Raw genomic sequence first — 19,166 nt, 5'->3', positions numbered from 1 at the left:
TAGGGACTGGTGTACTCTACCTTATAGTGTACTCTCAGTCCTATTAGCTGAGCCAGAAATGAACGACTGAAGCGTGCTCGCACCATCTGTCGATAGCTGCCACCGAGGGCACTCTCGAACAGGCACTTGCCCACCATTTTGCCGGCAAACTCAAAGTGCTTCAGCTTCAGATGAGCTGCCCGTGTGGGATTCGGATGAACCAGAGCCTGATGCTTGTCATGGAATGTGCAGAAGAGGCCGCCGCGGGCATCGAACAGGGAACTGCAGACGAGCTCAAACCACTCGCGACGTAGTCCACCCAAATCGACGCCCTGCTCGCCCTGGAATGTCACCTCAAAGTTGCCACACCAATCGGACAAGGAGAAGCCCTTGGTGGCCTTCATGCTGCTCTCGAGTATCTTCTCGCGCTGCACCTTGAGGGCCATCTTCTGGTGGTAGTAGCTGGCATAGAACTTGCGCACTTCGTGGTAGAAAAAGTCCTGCTTGTCCTTGAACGTCTCCGAACCGCCAATGTTCTTCAGCAAAAAGTGTGTAAAGGTGGCCGCTATGATATTGCGATCTTTCGAGGCCAACTCGATCCTCGGTTGTGCCCCATCGTCGATGATGAAGACGGGCCCGTGCAACTGCGACACCAACTGCGGCATAAAGTGGAACTTGGTCGACGGACACAGCCGAAATGTGGCGATCCTCTTGGGTATGAACTTAAGGATCATCTCCTTGATGGTCACCTGAAAGATCAACGAGTTCTGAGCCTTAACATTTCACTAGTTCCCCGCCAGAAGCCCTGGGGCCTGATTACTCACCTGCTTGGGTCCCACATAGCAGAGTACCTTCCGGGGCTTGCTCTTCGAGGAGCCAAAGATGCTCAGGAGCTTAGCCTCATAGCAGATGTTGTGCTTCCGCGAGGCAATGTTCTTGTGCACCAGCGTGGTGTCGCTGCCTAAAGAAAGATAGAACGAAATATATAGGATATCGTTTGCTGAAAGATTATTACTTGCACTTACTGCTCAAGACAATGATGTCAAAGTCTCCATTTGGCAGCTGCTGATCCTTGTAGCTGATCACGGCCCTTAGGCATGTGGGCTCTGGAAAGAGAGCGGTCACCGAGACCCTGGAGTTGACTCTGTCATAGTTAAAGGCAATGGCATGGTGTAGCTTCTCCACGGCCACGCCATGAAGATCATACACAGCTACCTGATAGCCCTAAGAAGATTAATGGGAATTAGAGAAAAAAAGAACGAATGGAGCTATAGATTCCCACCTGCAATGCCTCATCCGACTGCGATTGATCGAACAGACAGGCATTCCCGAACTCATCCCTGGGCTCGATGTGCATCAGGGTGGGAGAGCCTGCACAGCAAATGACGGTGCTGGCTGGGCGGATGAAGCGCGACCTGCGGGCATCGATGGATCCCGGCAGGAAGTTGCGCATGAAGGGGGAGCCGGCAATGTGGCTGGCCCCGATGAGCACAGAGATCTTGTACTGGCCGGCAGTGCGGACGGTAAACTTGACCTTGGCGATATTGGCATTGTTGGGATCGGTGGAGGAGCCCAGCTCGCTGATGGTGACCACCTTGCGTGTGCCCTCGGTGACCTCCACGAAGAACTGGTCCGTATCACAGATGGGATAGGGCTGACCATTCCGCTGAAAGAAGCGCACCACAAAGCACATGGTGCCGCCCACTTGCGCCGGATCCTTCCAGTCCCACTGCACCTTGCAGTTGGCGGGCAGAAGATACTTTCCGGTCACATACTGCAGCAGCGAGTGCCTGGCCTCGGGGGCCAGCGAGGGCTGGGTCATGGCTGCTAGGGTAACCAAGCCGGCAACGGAGACGGAGACCACCAGCATACCACCCCATGTCCAGGCGTCCTGGTGCTGGCTCGACTTGACCACCGTCGACCAGAGCTGGGCTTTGAGTGCGTCCAGCTGGGACTTCGATGTGGGCAGATTCTGTCGCGCCGAAGACCAGAGGTGCCAGTCCTTGCCCAAAATGCTGCTGGCCCGCGAGTCCTCCAGCCAGTAGACGTCCTCCAGGGAGGCCACCTCAACCCCCAGCAGATGTTGGTAATGATGCCGCATGTGATGGTCCCTCAGCCATTCGCGCAGGATCAGCTTCTGCTGCAAATGCAAAGCCGCTCGCTGCAGTCGCTGCTCGTCCAACGGCGGCAGTTCCGGCAACCGTTCAGGATCCCCGCAGCTCGACAACGAGGAGATCCCTAGAATTATAGACAAGTGAAGTCCTTGGTTTAGCAGGAGGCAACTTTTGCTGGTAATTGAGTTTAATGGTTAAAGTTTTCGAGCAAAACTTCTGTTTGCCGGTTGCTGTCCTCATCAACGTTCCATCCATCAGCGGGGCACAAAGCCAACTTGATGGCGTCTAAAATTACAAGCCAACTAATTTGGCCAGGCGACTGCGTCAATGCCACGCGGCAGGGGCTCGGTCCCTCCTCCCCAGACACACAACTTTCCAGGGCACTGCCAATCAATTATATTTCAATTTTTTATAGCTTAACCAATGCCAAATGTCGGGTCGTCGGGCGACAAGACAACGGGTGCCCCGAAATAGCCAAAGTTATCCAAAGAAGGAAAGAAAGAACGACATTTAGTGCGTCGTTGTGTCGCTTATCGCGCTCTGACATCAGATGAATGTTTCTTGCTGTACACTGCGCGAAAAATTGAAATCGCGAAAGATATATCGTATATTTATGATATCTATTATATGAAAAAGTTTCAGTCGTCCCGATATTTTACTCATATCGGCGCGAGAGTGCGAGGCGATTGGACAGGGTTGCCGCCTTTGAACATTATAATTTCACATGGTAATATCTCATTTTATATGGAATATTAGAAAACAATTGTCTTAAGCCTGAGAATATATTCTAGATAATAATTTTGAATATCCAATATCCTAATAGGAGGAAATCATTCTTAAATAGAAATATTCAGATTTGCATTTGCATTCCGAAGAATACATTTTGGAGCAATGGCCGCAGTTACAGATCGTTCTCTCAAGATTTCGAGGCTAAACATAAAGATATAAATTACTATTGTTTCTAGGAATAAGAGACCAGTATAAAGACGTTATGGACAGACAGAAGAAACTGTATTTGATCAACGTTTCAATATTTTATCATCACAATACGGAAACAATTAAGCATCCCAAAAGTATCTCAAAACTTGATATTTCTTTCAGTGAAAAAAATAACCCCTGTACCCCCATTCCGCTCAAAGGCTTAGCCCCAGGACTAGAAGCGGGTTTCCTCCGCCCCCCCATTCCCCCCTTTGGCTACCATAACAAGCAGGCAAAAACTTTCATTTGCCATTATTGTATTTCTGTAGCTATTGTAATTTTGCCTTGTAGCCAAAGTCAAGTGGGTGACAAGGAGTGCCTCCCACAGCGAAAAAGTTAGAGCGAGGAATGGAGAAATAGAGACATAGAGACGTAGAGAAAGGAAAGAAATGGGGAGGAATAGAGCCAGACAGAAACAGCAAGAAAGCAATATAGAAAGAGGTAGCAAGATTGCGGGCTGGAGAAAAGGTGGAATGTGAAGAGTTTCCTTGATGAAGTTGATTCCATGAAAAACACTTGACGTTATAATACTAAGCAATTTCCAGGAGAAAACAAATTGAAAGAGGGAAGGAAAATATGAAATTATAGTAAATATATTCATGGAAAGCAATTTCAGAAAAAACCTCAAGCTGAGGTTGGGTGATATTTCCACTAATGAAATTGAAAGCAATTTAATATATAAGAAGGAAACATATATAAAAAGCGGGCTTAAGTTTATCCATAGATTAATCCAGCAAGCATACCATTTAAGAATATATAAGATATATACATATGTATATAACAAAAGATAAATAAAATAAACAGAATTTTAATTCTACCTCCTAAACATTGTCTTTTAATTCTTTTAGCTTTTCAGATGAAAAATTGGAGATTTACGCAAAAACAAATAGGAATGGAAATAAGTAAAAGATTACACAGGAGGGCTATTTTATAAAAACGACACAGCCAGTAGCTCTGGCTTTAATGCTCTAAGGAAATTCCATTAAAAAATATTACATAAATTTATCTAAAAATTCAAACATTGTGAGAAAATCTTCTCATTATTACAGAAATTCCTGAAGAGAATTAAGACAATATTCCAGAAAATCGTTTACGTCAAGAAGCTATAAATATCAAAAGAAATATCGAACTAATCAACTATTAAGCCTCAGAAAAGTCCAAAGAAAAGGACAAAAACCTGGGAAAGGTCTCATTAATAATAGTCAAAACGACACCGAAAACAAAGCACCGAATCTTAGGAAAATACTCGGGGGAAATACCTAGAGATTCAAACTATAGAAAAGTCAAACATATGAAAGGATAATCAGTATATTCCATGCCGAAATCCTAGCTATATCAACACCAGATTAGCACAATGACAAATCCTGCACATTTGCTTTAGTAAAAAGCCCTCCAGTGATACCCGATCCCAGATGCTATTCCCTGAGCTCCCTCTGCGCTTAGAGCCACTGAAATCCAGCTAAGCTTGAAAAACTCAACAAAGTCTGGGTCCTCCTGCTGGCGGAACCACAACAACCAAAAAAAAACAAGCCACAAAACGAGTAACCTGCCACCCAGCCAAAGCCCCAAAACTAATTGTGGTTTTGGCAGAGGGTGTGAGAGGGTGCAAAGTAAAAAAGAGAAAGTACAAATAAGGGAATGTTCATGCGATGTGGAGGTCGATGATGGTTTAGTTGTGGAGCTGAAATGTAAAGGTAGCTACGAGTAACACGTTTGCGTGCACGACATTCGAAAACGAATTCATTTCGTTACCTATTTCTAGCGCCACAAACAGAGCTCTCCCTAAGCCCCCATTACCCCATCTAAGTCCTATTATAGCCCCCCTTTGGCTCTCCTATAGCCCCCGTCCGAAACTTGTTCATATTTCGCGTGAAACGAACAACTTCCGTTTGATTCGGGTATTTTTGGTTTTCCTCCGCTCCCAGAAAAATGCCGGAAAAATGTCCAAAGTGCCAACAATGAAAAGTCACTTTTTATGTATCCCTTTACCTATACCTATGGCTGTCCCTGTACCTATCGCTCTCCCTTAGGCAGAACTGTATATAATCCCTTGTTATTTGTATAATTAAAGTATTTGCATTGCATATTTAATGGGGCTACTGCACCGAACGACCTTTAGGCTGATGTCTGAGCAGGAATTGCTAATCGTTTTTAATTAAGGGTTAAAAAGGCGTACAGAACACAGCAAAAAGATGGCTGGAAAAACAAGGGGGAAAAGTCACAAAAGTGGCAGCCAACAGAAGCAGAAGGGGAAAGCCGCGGGGCAATGAAAAAGCCAAAGGGAAAGGCAGGAACAGGCAGCGGAAAAGTCAAAAAGGAAGAGAGACAGTGGAAGCCGCTTAATGAAAATGCCTTTTGAAGGTTAAAGCGCGACGTGCAAGGATAATGATGATGATGATGGAAATGAGGATGGGCCTGGGAGTGGGATTGGAAGCGGGAGCGGGAATAATGATCATCATCGTCATGATAAATGTCAAGTGAGAGCTTCTGTGTGGGCTGATTGGTGGATTGGTGGATTGACGGCGCGGGGATTGCTGGATTGTGGGTGCAGAGGTAATGAATGATGAGGCCGACTTTTGACAGCTGGTGCAGAAAAAGTGTGGGCGGGCAGCGAACAGCAAGCAGCAGGTAAATACGACTACGATTATGGTTGACTGAGTCCGTCAGAGCAAGAAGCCAAGTGAAAATGGAGTCCATAAAGAAGTCAAAAGAGAGAAAAAATAAAAGTAGTTGAATATATATATATGTTTATTTTATTTGTGAATGACCTTCCTCAAGTTATAACATACTCTACTACACTAATGTATGCTGATGATGTCAAAATCTGTCTTTCTTACTCTGATTGGTATTTGCACACACGCCTTCAACTTGATCTAAGTGAACTACTATTGTGGTGTTCAACTAATCTTCTTTTTCTGAACCTTTCCAAATGCAAACTTATGGCATTTTACCGTCGCGCTCCTCATTTTGTCCCATGTGTTCTAGGAAATCATGTCCTTGAGCGAATTTCGAGTTCAAATGACCTCGGAGTGCTTTTTGATCATAAGATGTGTTTTAACACCCATATAGCTGCAACTGTAAATAAAGCTAAGGGTGTTTTAGCGTTCATCAAGCGTTGGTCCAAGGAGTTTGACGACCCGTACGTTACGAAACAACTGTACATCTCGTTAGTACGTCCTATATTGGAGTAGTGTTCTTGTGTGTGGAGCCCGCAATGGCGTAATGTTCGTGCACAAGCTCCTTCTTGGGACTGTTGACTCCCAAACTCTCTTGGGTCAGATTGACTTGGCCGTTCCATCTAGACCTACCCGTACTTTTAGGCCTATCCGTCTACCCATATGTAGGTCTAATTATGCTGATCATGAACCTTTTAGGGTTTTATGCCATAATTATAGCTCCCTCTGTCAAACCCTATCCCCTGAACTATCTCTTAAACTAATTGCATGCAATATTTATAATCATTTAAATTTAGCTAACTTTTAACTTATCTTTTTCCGCCTTTAGTAACTAAGTACCATTATTAACAGATATATAAAATAAAGATTATTACAAAAAAGTTATAAATAATTAAGAAAGGATCATGCGATTATACACGCATGTTTCTATAAGCTATAAGAATAAAGCAGGAAACGGGAAAAGTCATTTAAAAAAATATATTATTGGCTAGACTCAAGTTGAGGAGTAATGTGTATCGTCATGCACACGACATGTGCTTTGGTTTTGCCAAGGTCCCGGTCTCAAGACTATGCGCATTAGTCTAAAAGCGATTACCGCGGCTTGTATTTTGTTATTGCATTCTCGGGCATTCTCTTTTTGTAGTTCTGGTAGTTCTTAGACGAGTGAAAAAGGATCGCTTTAATTCCGATGCATATAAAGAGTTTAAAGTCTAGCGATACTTTTATCAATACCGCATATATCAATCGTCTATTTTTTCAAAATCTACAGATTACAAATTAAGGATGTACAATCGAAATCGAAATCATTTAATCATTTCCCAGTTATCTCAGTTAACCTACCGACAACAGCGTTTGACAGTTGAATAAAACGAAGAAAATCTCTAAAAATCAAACACCAGAAGCCGCAAAAGGTCAGAAGAATCAATTTCATTATAATTATTAAGGAACTCCACTGGCAAACACCAAAGAAGACAACAGAGAATCATTAACTCCCCCAAAACTCTACCTCCAACATCCATAACAATCCACTCTCTGTATAGATAGATCTTTTCTCTATGACTTACCCGCAGCACTGCCAAAGCATAACTTAACCTCGAGAGTCGGAAAGGTTTTCATCTGATTGAATCTGGGCGACCAAGCCACTTCGATATTGCTGATGATCAAAGCCATCTCGTAGTTGCTCTGAATCGGATAGAATCCACTGTAACAGGCGCTGGCACGAATGCAAATTAATTTTTCACTGAAAGCCACGTCTGGGCAATCCTCGGCTGTGCTCTGTAGCTGTCCCATGTTTTTGGGAATGAACCTTTTTTTTTTTTTTTGAGATAGTTAATTTGACAAACAAATCGAAAGGCTACTTTCTACAGTTCGGAAGGGAGTCTACTCTAAGGCTCACACACGTATTTGCCCTGCTGTTGGGTCGAGTTTTCTCTTTGTTCGCTCATTAGCCCGAGTGGCAGAGCAGCCGAAGCCTGGCCCAAAGTGCTGGGCAAATGTTTGCAGAGTGAGCACAAAAGTTGGCCTATTAGCCAAGGGCTGCTTTAGGCCTGAAATATGAGTGTACTTTGTGCCTACTCTGCCCAGGATACTCGCACAGTGGGATATACGAGCAGGAGCTTCAATGTATTTAGCTATCGAGGATTTACAAATTATAAACCTCACAGTAAAAAAGTATTTTTGAGATATTAGATTTTCTTGAAATGTTTTTGCCAGCAGAATTTGCTGTTCTGGCCATGAATTGGAAATCCCCTATACTACTTTTGAAGAATTCTATGATACATAGATATCTGCCACTTGTCCATTCAAAAACGAGATTAAGAAATCGTCAATCCCTTCGATACAATTTTGCCAGGCTTTTGAAGAACACGTCAGTAGTCTTTACTTTTACTTTACCCGATCCAAACTCTTTCCAAGAGAAGAATCTATTAAACTGACGTTTATGGGTCTCTTCGTTTAAATGTTGTGCGCCCGAGTCTTAGGTGAATGCACTCATTCATTCATACTCTGTCGGAGTTGCATTCGACTCGAACTCAGTTAATTTTTTAGCATTATTGATTCGAATTTGGCTGAGCAAAGATTGATATTTCTTGATATCGCTTGAAACTTTTTATATGTAAGTATCTTTCTTGAAACCGTCTATGTTTTGAACCAAAATCAGACTTTTATTTCCCATGGCGCCCATAAAAAGCAAGAGTAAGGAAATATAACTTCCCCAGAGCAAGCTTTTCTTTAATGCCTTACATTACCGAGGCGCACTGTATTGACATGCACACACATTCTTTTGGGGGTGTTAGTGTGGTGCAAGTACCCCATGCACGAGGGGCAGAATGATTTCGCTGTTTATTGTTTGCTTTTAACTGTCTGCTCTCTCTGTCGGGCTCTTTCCTACCCCTCTGTCCGTCTCCCCCTCTTCTATCATCTCCTTTGTGCGCTTTTCCAACCATTGTTATCCTGGCACATTGTTGTGCTGTTTTTCCATTTTATCCTTTGCCATCGATTGTTCTCGAGGAAAGATGATGTTGCAGGGAAAAAAGAGGCAACAAAAATTACAATTTGAATGACATTCGATCGTTGTGGAATGGTGGATGGGAGGGTTACTGGGGGCCATCCATATAACTATAGAACGAGGCACGGTGCAGGGGGTGACAGGGGAGGGATGTCTGATGTGGCAGCAGTGTAGGTTGCAAGCGATTAAGGTTGGCCCCACAACAAAAGCCGCAATATTTCCTTCATGTCTGTCTCCCCCCTCACGGTTTTCCCCTTTTCACCCCTTTTGGGTGGGGTTTCGGGTGGGTCTTTTGTGTTTGTTTACCAAAGTGAAAAATGATAAAATTGCCAGCATTCGTTTTTCCAACCGAGGACATCCTGTCTTGGGGAAATGCTGCACTACATCTTCCTATATCTTCCTCCTATAACTCTCTCTCTCTCTCTCTCTGGGGGTTTCCTTTTATTTTGATACCCTGTAGTCTGAAAATGCTTAAGGGGTACACTCGACCTTGGGATATCTTCTTTGCCCTTCTTTTCCCTTTTAAAGGAAAGTTTATAGTTCATTTAAAAAAAGTTTGGATCCACTATCACACAATTATATGTACATATATAGCTAAATTATCTATCGATCTACCAACAATAATCGTGATTATCGCAACCTATTTCTGGTTCTTTCATTTTCTATACTTTTTCCCTCATTTATCACTCTTCTTTCCCCCATTTTGTTTTTCTAATTTTCCTCACAGCATTTCCCCTTCCCCCAATGCTACCCACTTTTTCCGGCTGAGCAATATTTTGCAGCAAACAATAGCCCCCGATGACTGCACTTGGCAGGCAGCTTGCAACAAATTCATCCACAAATATTTCATCTGCTCACAATAATTTATGCTTTCCTGTCGGCAGCAGGACATTCGCAACAAGAGGGGGGAAAAGCAAGAAGGCGGTGCAGAGCGTACCAGAACTTGAAGAATATTTGCATATTTAATTTAAAATAAAGCGCACTCTTTGCTCTACAGCCCCCTCGCCATATACACACAAGCAACCAACCCACACATCCACACACCCACCCACACAGACGTACAAAATTACGCTTACACCCACAGCGTGCCACACTTACACTCGCCTCAAGTGGCGGCATAAATTCAAATGCCACTTTGGCAACAGTCTCTGCAAATTACGTATACGCAATGTGGGCCCCACAAACGACAACAGTCAGCGGACGGCGGAGAGGGTCTCTCTCTCTCTCTCTTGCCTCCCATCCCTTAGGTGGTCCCAAGTGTGCTTAGGGCCTGCCGCAAGCCTTCTCTCTCTCTCTACACCGTGAGGAACGAAGGACTTTCTGTGACGCTGCTTCAATACAACATTTTTGCGAATTTCGAGGAAAATCTGTTGCCAAAAAATACCAAATGCAATTCAACTGCAGTTGGATATGAATAAATATTTATAACAAAAGTGCAGAATTGGTACAGTGAACACTCACTTCGAGACCAGGGTCACCTAGCTGAACATATCCACTGACAGGACAATGGTTTTTGTTCACATTCTATGCATTTACTCCCCCAGAAGCTGCTTTCTATTGAACGAGTATTCCACTTCAAGCAGAAACAGTACTCCCCAGAAAGCATTCACTGTACAAGACTCTAGCTTCGAGTGTATGAATATATGAACAATATTTGGCTTCTCCAAACAGACATTTGCTGTCTTTTTTGCATGGCCTAGGGAATGCTCTTTTAGATAGTTAAATAAGCTCAATTTATAAGTAAAAAAGTACTTGAATTCTCGGGCATTCCCTTTTGAACTTTTCGTATGTGAGTCTGGTTGGAGTCGGCTGTCGAACAATAAATCTCACATCAATATAAACAAGGATATTAAATTAAGTTTAGAAATAAAATAATCTCCCTGGGTCCCTAGGCCATGTCATGTTATTGCACGTCAACATCTCAACAAAAGTGTCATTCGATCCAGAAGGACTCCTTCTTCCATTTAAGAGTAAAGAAAACCACACAGTATAGAACCACACAAGTTGCCGTTGTCAAAGATACCTTTGACTGCAGTACATCTTATACTTCTAATGGCATCAGAGGTAGAGGCAATAGTTGCTCGTACAGTCACTGGCAAAACACAGACAAATAAGGAGAAGTCCTCTGACTTCTTGATTAAACTTTTAGTATCTCCGAAATCCCCGTTTAATCTGATTCCAAATCTAACTCTACGCCAAACAACGTAATCCTTAGCTTTCTATTATTTGCAAAACATTTCGCTGGCCATTATCCAGATACTCAGAGCACAGAACGAGCAGAACCGCAGAGAGCCTTGGCCTCCGAGAAATAGGCGAGAGCCAGAGGAAGCCGGAGAAAGCCATCATCAAATAGCCTCTTTTATTTCCCCCCTCACCGCTGCACTTCCAACTGGACTCGACCAGAGCCTGCAGCTTAGCCAAGACTTTGGCGAACGAAATGAGTGTTGCAATAAAATTCTTAAACACTCTCACTTTGGGGTCAGCTTTAGAGAATGATGGGGGGACAGAGGCAGAGACTTGCCTCAGAAATTGCCTGCAAATGATGCCACAGCTGACGATGCCACTGTGTGCCTGTGGATGACATCCTTGTTGGCAGGCGACAAGAACAAAAAAACGGGAAAGAAAACTGAGGAAAAAGGCAAAGAAAAGCTGTCAGGAAAGCAAGGAACTAGAGGTGCTGGGAGAAGACACTGGAGAGGAGGCAAAACCATAGCTTGCACCATCTCTGCCTTGGAGCTGCCTTTTGGGCTTCCCTCGAAAACCAGCCCTCAGCTGTTGCACCTGTCTAACCATCTCCCACACTCCCCTACCTCTTTGCCCCTCTATCTTGCCCCTGCTTTACATTTTTGTGGCATCACCCGCGCGATTGTGTGAGTGTGTGTGTGTGTGTGTGTGGGATGCTGGTAGCCCGCATAAGCCACACGAGGCAACTTTGAAGGCAAACAGATGTTTGCCTCTCACTTGCAATACTCCCAACCCCCGTCCTCATGCCCCTCCTGAATGACATTAAATGTCGCTTAATTTGAGTGCCCGTTTTGGCTGTTGCAAGCCCCAGCTGCTCGGATGTGGCACCATCTGGAGGCACCGACCCCGTATGCCCCTGCTGGCATTAGTCGACCACAAAACACGAGCTTTAACGAGTGGCAAATGCATCAGGAATGTCAAGCGGTAGTAGAGAGCGGTAAATGTGGTTTGGGTGCTACTGGAGAAGTATTTCACAAAAATGTTTGAAATTTCGCCTCCACAATGAGGGGGGCAGGCAGGCAGGCAGAGGTAGAGGCAGAAATTGTTGCAACATTTCTGTGATATATCGATTTATAATTGACTCAAAGTTTTCGCTGGAAAAACGGTACCAAAAGGAGCAAAAGGGATGGAAGATGGCAAACAGAGATCCCAAAATTGTTTCTTTAGTTAATAATTCGCATGGAATTTGAAAAAAATTTGCACATTTTGCGCAAAGGTTAGTTTTGTGGTAGGAGTAAGAAATTTATAAGAATTTACATACGATTTTCATCTGATTTGCTGATTATTTCTCGCTTAAAACAGACCTTAGTTTTGTTTCTTGTTAGAGGCTTGCACTAAGAAGAGGGTTTTAGGAATATTAAAACTTCAATTTACTCCAACAACGAACCACTGTTCGTTTAAGTAGGTATATTCTGGATCAATATCAAAAACATTGTCTTTATGGCCATGTCTACCTGTGCGTCTTGTTTAAAGAGTATATTTTAGAGCCTATAAGAGCTAGAGGAACCTTATTTTGAACGCAGGCTTCTGTGATATTGTAAACTTTTACCTCGATAAAAATAATAACAGTGGGAATGGTTATTTGCAAGGCGATTAGCCTTCCCCCTTCAAATCAAAAGTTGTTGAAGCTTAAATTGTTGCGACATGGGAAACCAGGGATAAACACTATTAACATTATTATCTTACATTACTTATTATATTACAGAGCAGTCGCGAACCAAGGATTATAGCCTCAAATTGATTCCCAAGGATTATTCCACTGACTTGAAGAATAATTTTCATTATCTACCTTTCCCTGGCTCTCTCCTAGTTCTCTCTGTCACTGTTTCTGGCGACTAATGGCTCTCTGAGGCTCTCCTCTTTCTGTGTACTGAGCATCTGGATAATGGCCAAAGAAATGTTTTCAATATAAAAGAATGCTAAGGCTTATTGATGATTCGAGTAATCAAGGAGTCAGCGCACTCTTGTTATTTATTTGCTTTTTCGTGTGTATCTGATCAGTAGAAGATATACAGGCAAAAGTATATTTGAAAGATAAAGATTGTCAAGTGGAAATTATAATAGTTTTCTGTGTTTTTCGTTGAAATAAATATAAGTAAATAAATATACTTTACGACCATCTAGACAAGCAATATTTATTTATCGATTTATCCATCATTTTCCTTTGAAATCCATTATTTCTTTTAAAAAGCGAGTACTTGTATTTGCTTGTGAATGCATCCATCCATCTATGTTTGTATTTCTATTATTTATAGAGCTTCGTTTCAGAGTTTCATTTCCCATGAACTTCCTATTTTTTATCAAACATTTTATAGTTTAAAGGGCGAACAAAAAATACAAAATGTATATGCAATTTCAATTCTTCAATTAAAAAACATTTCTACTTCCTGGCAGCGTATGATGCCCGTAAATATGCATTTCGCAGAGGCAGAATTGTTATGCAAACAGCTGCAGGGAAACCACTGCAAGCTCAACCACCTCATCCGCTGCCCCACCACTATGCCGCCATTCTGCCATCCTGCCGCTCTGCCACCACCCACACTTAACCCATTTAACCCACTTCCTGTATTCCGAGCGGAGTGGCGGAGAGCCAGCAAAAATCCCATTATTTATTCATTAATTTAAGGCCCATTCTCTGGGTACCTCCTCTCTTCTCCACGCCACTCCACTCCACTCGTATCCTCTCGTCCCTCCTCCTTAATCACAATTTGCACTCGGGAGTCCGTTAGAGAGTCCATTGTTTTCTCTCGTAATTTTGGACGAGTTTTCCTATTTGATTTCTGGTATTTTTCGGGCAATTTAATTAAGCGCTTCGTTTATTCTTTTCTGGCTGCGAAATGTGCTTAGAGAGGGAAAACGGAAAATCCACAAAAACCAATTTGCAACTTTAATACAGACACACACACACGGAGAGAAGGAGAGCCACATAGCCACGCCCACATGGGGCATCCACTGACATCAGGCGGGGAGCTTGTACCTTTTTGGTTTTTCTGCCTCTTATTTTCTGGCTTTATTTTTCATCTTGTATCCAACACCGTAAAGAGTGGGCCAAATTGGGTTAAAACCATAATGCCAAAGTATTAATGTTGCACCAACGGGGCATGCGGCTGGTTGGGCGGAGAAACCAAAAACCGCAGACATGAACCGGTTTAGGTAACCGTTACCTCAACACACAGGCCCACACGGATACAGACACCGTTGCACTCAATATACATACACACATATGTATGTGTTCTTGTGGACTCGTGTGTGTTGGCCCTCCTCTGGCAAACATGGCAGAAAACATTTGCCAAATGCCAGCAGAAACGGCAGCAGCCAGCACTGCGCACGGACTGCACTGGAGAGGCCCTCGGCAATGGCAATGGCAACGCCAACGGCAACGGCCAACGGCAACGGCCAACGGCAATTAATGGCAACGAAAGCAAAATGCGAATGAAAGGATAGAAAGGATCTTCGAAACGAAGATTTCATTACCCTGCAGGTTGCTTTTCCGTATACCCTTGCTCCGTCGTTAAAGCACACCCGATGCTCAGACCATCCAAAGGCAAGTCTTAAGACCGTTTATATGCTCACGAGATTCGTTCTGCTGCAACGGATTTTATCACTACTGAATTCGTTTTACCAGATTTTCGCATCACCAAAAGTTGAACCAAGTTGATCGAAGCATTCTTGTCTTGAAAATCCTTGTCAAAAATCGTTAAAAATCATGATTCGTAAATTCTCATGTGGTAGTTCGACTTTTCCACAAAGATGAATTTTTCGTTAATCGTTAAATTATATAAAACGCGAAGCCGTAGCAGGAAAAGCTCTGAGCATGATTTGGCTAAAATGGCTAACTTTTAAGTGGAAGCGTGCAATTTTGACTAGGTGTAAAAAAAAGAAAATAATTCTACGGACTTCAAAAGCAGCCCTTTCTTATCTTATTAAAAAAGTATTCCAATTTTGTGATTCTAATTTCGATAATTTATGTAATTTATATTGTATGCCTCAAAGGTCTAACAACTTTTGTACTACAAAAATAAAATATACAGTATAAAGAGCTGGTTGTATACACCGATTTGTATATTTGTAAAATTCTTGAAAAGAAGTGCTTCCATTTGTGCGGAAACACCCATTTTCCAAATCGAGGGGTATCAAAAATACAGCAAACGTAGGTTGAACATGGAATATTTTCCCTGCCTATACCACACACAAACTCATCCCCTCTCTGTACTCACACTTCCAAATTGTATTGCCCTCTCTCTCTCTCTCTCTTTCTGGCAGAGTGCTGGCAACATGGAAATTCGCATAAACAAATTTGCACGAACGAAGCTGCAACACTTTGGCATTTTCCAATTGGAAAAATACATACGTGAGCGTGTGTGTGTGCATTCGACTGTGTATCAGTGTGTGTGTGCATTGCGTTGTATCTGTGTGCGTGAGAAATGGGCAGGTGTACCTCTAAATGTGTATGTGCGTGATTGAAGGTCTTGGGAGTGGGGCTCTTACACTCAACGAAGGGACGAAGGGGGTTTGATGGAAATGTTTATGGGGGAAATTATTTACTTATTGCACATATTTCACTCGTACGTACGATTATCTGATGCCCTCCCCGCACACACTTTTACAGGTGGAACAAACGCATTTGTGTGTATAAATCAAAGTGAATCAAGTTATAAATACCAACAGATAAAAAATAGTTTACTAAGAAGAAGGTATATTCAGATACAAAAGTAATGAAGAGAAGTCCCAAAATGGTAATCATATAGGGGGAAACCCCTAAGGTATCCTAAAGGGCTAACGCTGATGAATAAATACCACCAAATTATGTGCTAAAAGATTGTCCGCAATAAGTCTTTTAAAGAAAGACATTCGTAACAAAACGATTGTCCATGAGTGTCTTATGAGTGAATTTCAAATAAGCATCATATTTATTGGTTATCTTCGCCTTAGTTTACATTATCATCAGAGGATGCCTCACAGATGAAGTACATATCTTTACGGCATCCAAAGCGTTCCATTTTGTCCGCATTATCTTTTGGATCCCAATAATTCGTGTGTAAAACAACGCAACGTTCATAGGTTGTCCGGTATACATTCATATCATTTGTGTCCCAATTGAAGAAGGTTCCATTCATGCCTGTAGTGGACGAAATAAACACTTCATATGTTTCTTCATCGGTCAAATCTATCCAATAATATTGCTGCCCCTTCAGCATCCTACTGAGTGCCTGGAACTCCTCATCGCTTTGTACGTTCGCCAGATGACCCCCCATTTGATGGCATTTATCCAATGCATGGTACCAGGTCATTGTTTGGCTATCTTCAATGTATTAATATTTTGCACCAATTTTTCGAAAATTGTTTCTATTTCTTCTTGTTTCTTCTATTGAAGTTCGCCTGGATGACTGTTCGTTTTCTAATTTTTGAAGTTTTTCCTGCTGTATTGTAAACAGTCTTCTTTGAGCCTCCAACTTTTCGTCTAGTTGGGCCAGTTTTGAGAGAATATCTGCATTCTGATTGGAGTCATGGGAATCCAGGTGCCTTAGGAGGATTTTCATAGCTGATCCGCACTGCAAATCCTCATTTTGAGATTCCAACACAAAAGTATTGGCTGGCGCAGATTTGTCCTTCATTGAATGAATCTTAATGTTCTTAGTGTTACTCAATAAACTTAACCGTGCACTCACCTGGGACCCTAGCTGTGACTGGGAACTCCCAAAGGTTATCGCCAATAACAGAAATAGAATCGAACGGGGCATGGCTAGGGCTGCTTGTCTGAATGAAATCCAAAACGAGACTGAATTCTAAAGGGAAAACATCTGAATATTTATTATCAACAGCGCTCAGATCATATTCGAATGCGACCAGCTGATTACAGACAAGCTTAACCTGCAGCTTAACCCACGATACGATACCGAGCTCGTACATACATACATATACATATAGAAATATGCAACAAAGTATCGAGAGAGATTAAGCTTATTAACCAGGAACTGTGGGGCTTATATTTATTAATGCAAAAATGCACACTTCTCCTTTTTGATCGTCGTCTTTGCACCTTTGGGGATCATCGTTATTGGGATTTTTGTACAACCCACATCTAGTGCATGCTTTAAACTAATTAGTAAGGCCACTTCTCTGTTGATGTGTCTTTGTATCTATCATTTAAATCCTACAAAATTGCAGAGTTTTTCCCGATTATAAATTGTTGAAATTCATGAATTGTAAAATACTTTATTTCCGAATTATTCGAGGACATAATGAGTGAAGCAATTAGTGCCAGCTCTCGAACCCCACCGAATGACACTTATTGACAGTAGGATAATTGGAAGAGAGAATGTTAACAGCTGAACTGCATTACGGCTGTGAAATCAGTAGTCGGTGAAGTGAGATTAAAAAAATCAACCAAATTAATCCTTTCAGCTGTCAAGCTGCATAATTTAAGTATAAAATCAAATGAAAGCCTGTCAATAAAATGGATAGGAGGGCTATGGGAACTGGCGTTCTTAATTCATAGAGAAAGAACTTTTTTTTAGTCCAAAAGAAATATTTTTCCGTAATAATACCGTAATAATCTTTCAAATATTTTTACTTCAATCTGTTATCAAATAAAACCAGACACCAACCAAATGATTTACCTTTTGGTTGCATCTACAGTCTGCGGCATGTTGCATCATTATGGCGCTTGCTCTTTGCCATTTATATTTCCTTGACCGCAACTGTGGGTAGACCTATGCAGCGCCACCCACTCCGCTTCACCCACTTTCGTGAGTCGTTTACTTATTACGTGCATGAGAGCACTTTACCGGCCATTCGAAAGCCGTCCGTCCTCCTATTCCACCCACAACGGTGGGGTTTCTTTTTGGTGGGGTTGGGGTTATGTCATTGGCATGCAAACGGCATCGAAGAAGGCACAAGACCTGCCCGAGCCGCACTCTCGACTTTCGTTTTAATTAAGGATACATGAAGGAGGAGAAGGTGCACTGCAAGCCAATTGCACATGTCAGGTGAACTCAATGCGAAGGTTAGTCAGGGTTTAGGGCAAAAGGCAATTTGCATGACGGTTCAAGGCAAAGTACAGCCACAACAAAAGGGGAGGGAACAGGTGCAGGTACAGTCACAGCAAAAGGCGCGATGCGGAAGTGGAAATGGAAACGGAAACACTTGAGTATGAGCGCCATATTGCGCATACGCCGCATTAGCCGCCAGTCAAATAAAGAAACCAAAATTTGAATTTAATTCACAAACGCCGCACCACTCTCCGCAAGCCTAAACCCTAGGAGCTCTAAGAGGAGGCCTTAACCCTTGTTCAAATCACACGAATCAGGAAAAATGAAAAAACTCACCTGAGGACGAGGACTGCGAATGCCGCATGGTGGTGGCCATGGCAATGGAATTTATTTCCGATTCCGGCGACCACATTCTGTTCACACGAAAACTTTTCACTCTCCGAATGGAAATTGTTATACCTTATATATATATATATATTTATATATATATCGCTCACAACTTGATGGCTAAATCATGTTTTTCACTGCCTTTTGTGATTAGTTTTTGTGCTTTTTAGTTTCCTTCTTTTTATTTTTTGCGTTATTTTGTAATTTTTAATTTATTAAAAAAGTTTCTCTCATAAAGTTTTGACATATTTCATGCATAGCTGCGGATTACTAAAGAGGGTGGCTGCCAGAACACCGGGATGGGGATTGGATATATACTATGTGTATACACACTTTTCACACAAGTTGGGTAAAAGTTTTGGCACACAAAAATAAAAGGAACAAGTTGAAAATGTGTAATGGAATGAAATGGATAGGCCAATGCCTTGAGGAGGCAGCGCGCGGATTAAGGCCTGTCACAAAGGAAAATTAGAGAAAAGCAGTGCGTTTCGGAGCTATAAGGCTCGCACAGGAGAAGTGTGCTCTCTCTTGAGATATCATTGGTGTAGGGGAAGGCAATTAGTTATAGATACGTGTACTGTTGTCCCTGTACCAGCCATGGTCCGAGCATAAGACCCCAAACGGCACGTGCATGAAATATTTAGATCTACCAAGCGGAAAGACCAATTTTGAATTCCCTCAAAAGTCTGATAATTCGATACCTTGCGATGCCGATTACCCTCGATGCGATAACCGATAAAGATATAAGTAATCCGAAAACCTTTTATTTAAAATCGTTTTGATATTTTCA

General features: G+C 42.4%; 1 protein-coding gene across 6 annotated transcripts in view; it reads right to left on the bottom strand.

Moving 5' to 3' along the window:
* The window catches only part of LOC108163457 (apoptosis-resistant E3 ubiquitin protein ligase 1), a 29,846-nt gene that overhangs the window by 2,152 nt on the left and 8,528 nt on the right, over nucleotides 1–19,166 (bottom strand). The window contains exons 1-5 of one of the 6 annotated variants that reach the window (XM_017298750.2): nucleotides 18,326–18,416; nucleotides 1,262–2,217; nucleotides 1,005–1,203; nucleotides 804–940; nucleotides 21–752 (exon numbers count right to left, since the gene is read on the bottom strand). In XM_017298750.2, the coding sequence (XP_017154239.1) occupies nucleotides 21–752; nucleotides 804–940; nucleotides 1,005–1,203; nucleotides 1,262–2,217; nucleotides 18,326–18,401 (2,100 nt within the window). In that variant the 5' untranslated portion in view covers nucleotides 18,402–18,416. Of the gene's footprint in view, nucleotides 1–20; nucleotides 753–803; nucleotides 941–1,004; nucleotides 1,204–1,261; nucleotides 2,218–7,311; nucleotides 7,558–18,325; nucleotides 18,417–19,166 lie in introns of those variants that run through there. The other 5 variants (XM_017298751.2, XM_017298746.2, XM_017298747.2 and 2 more) reach the window with 5 other exon arrangements.

The sequence above is a fragment of the Drosophila miranda genome, chromosome 4 (genome assembly GCF_003369915.1).
Source record: "Drosophila miranda strain MSH22 chromosome 4, D.miranda_PacBio2.1, whole genome shotgun sequence".
NCBI lineage: Eukaryota > Metazoa > Arthropoda > Insecta > Diptera > Drosophilidae > Drosophila > Drosophila miranda.
Note: the sequence above shows the minus strand (reverse complement) of the source record. Positions and strands in the feature narration are given on the sequence as shown.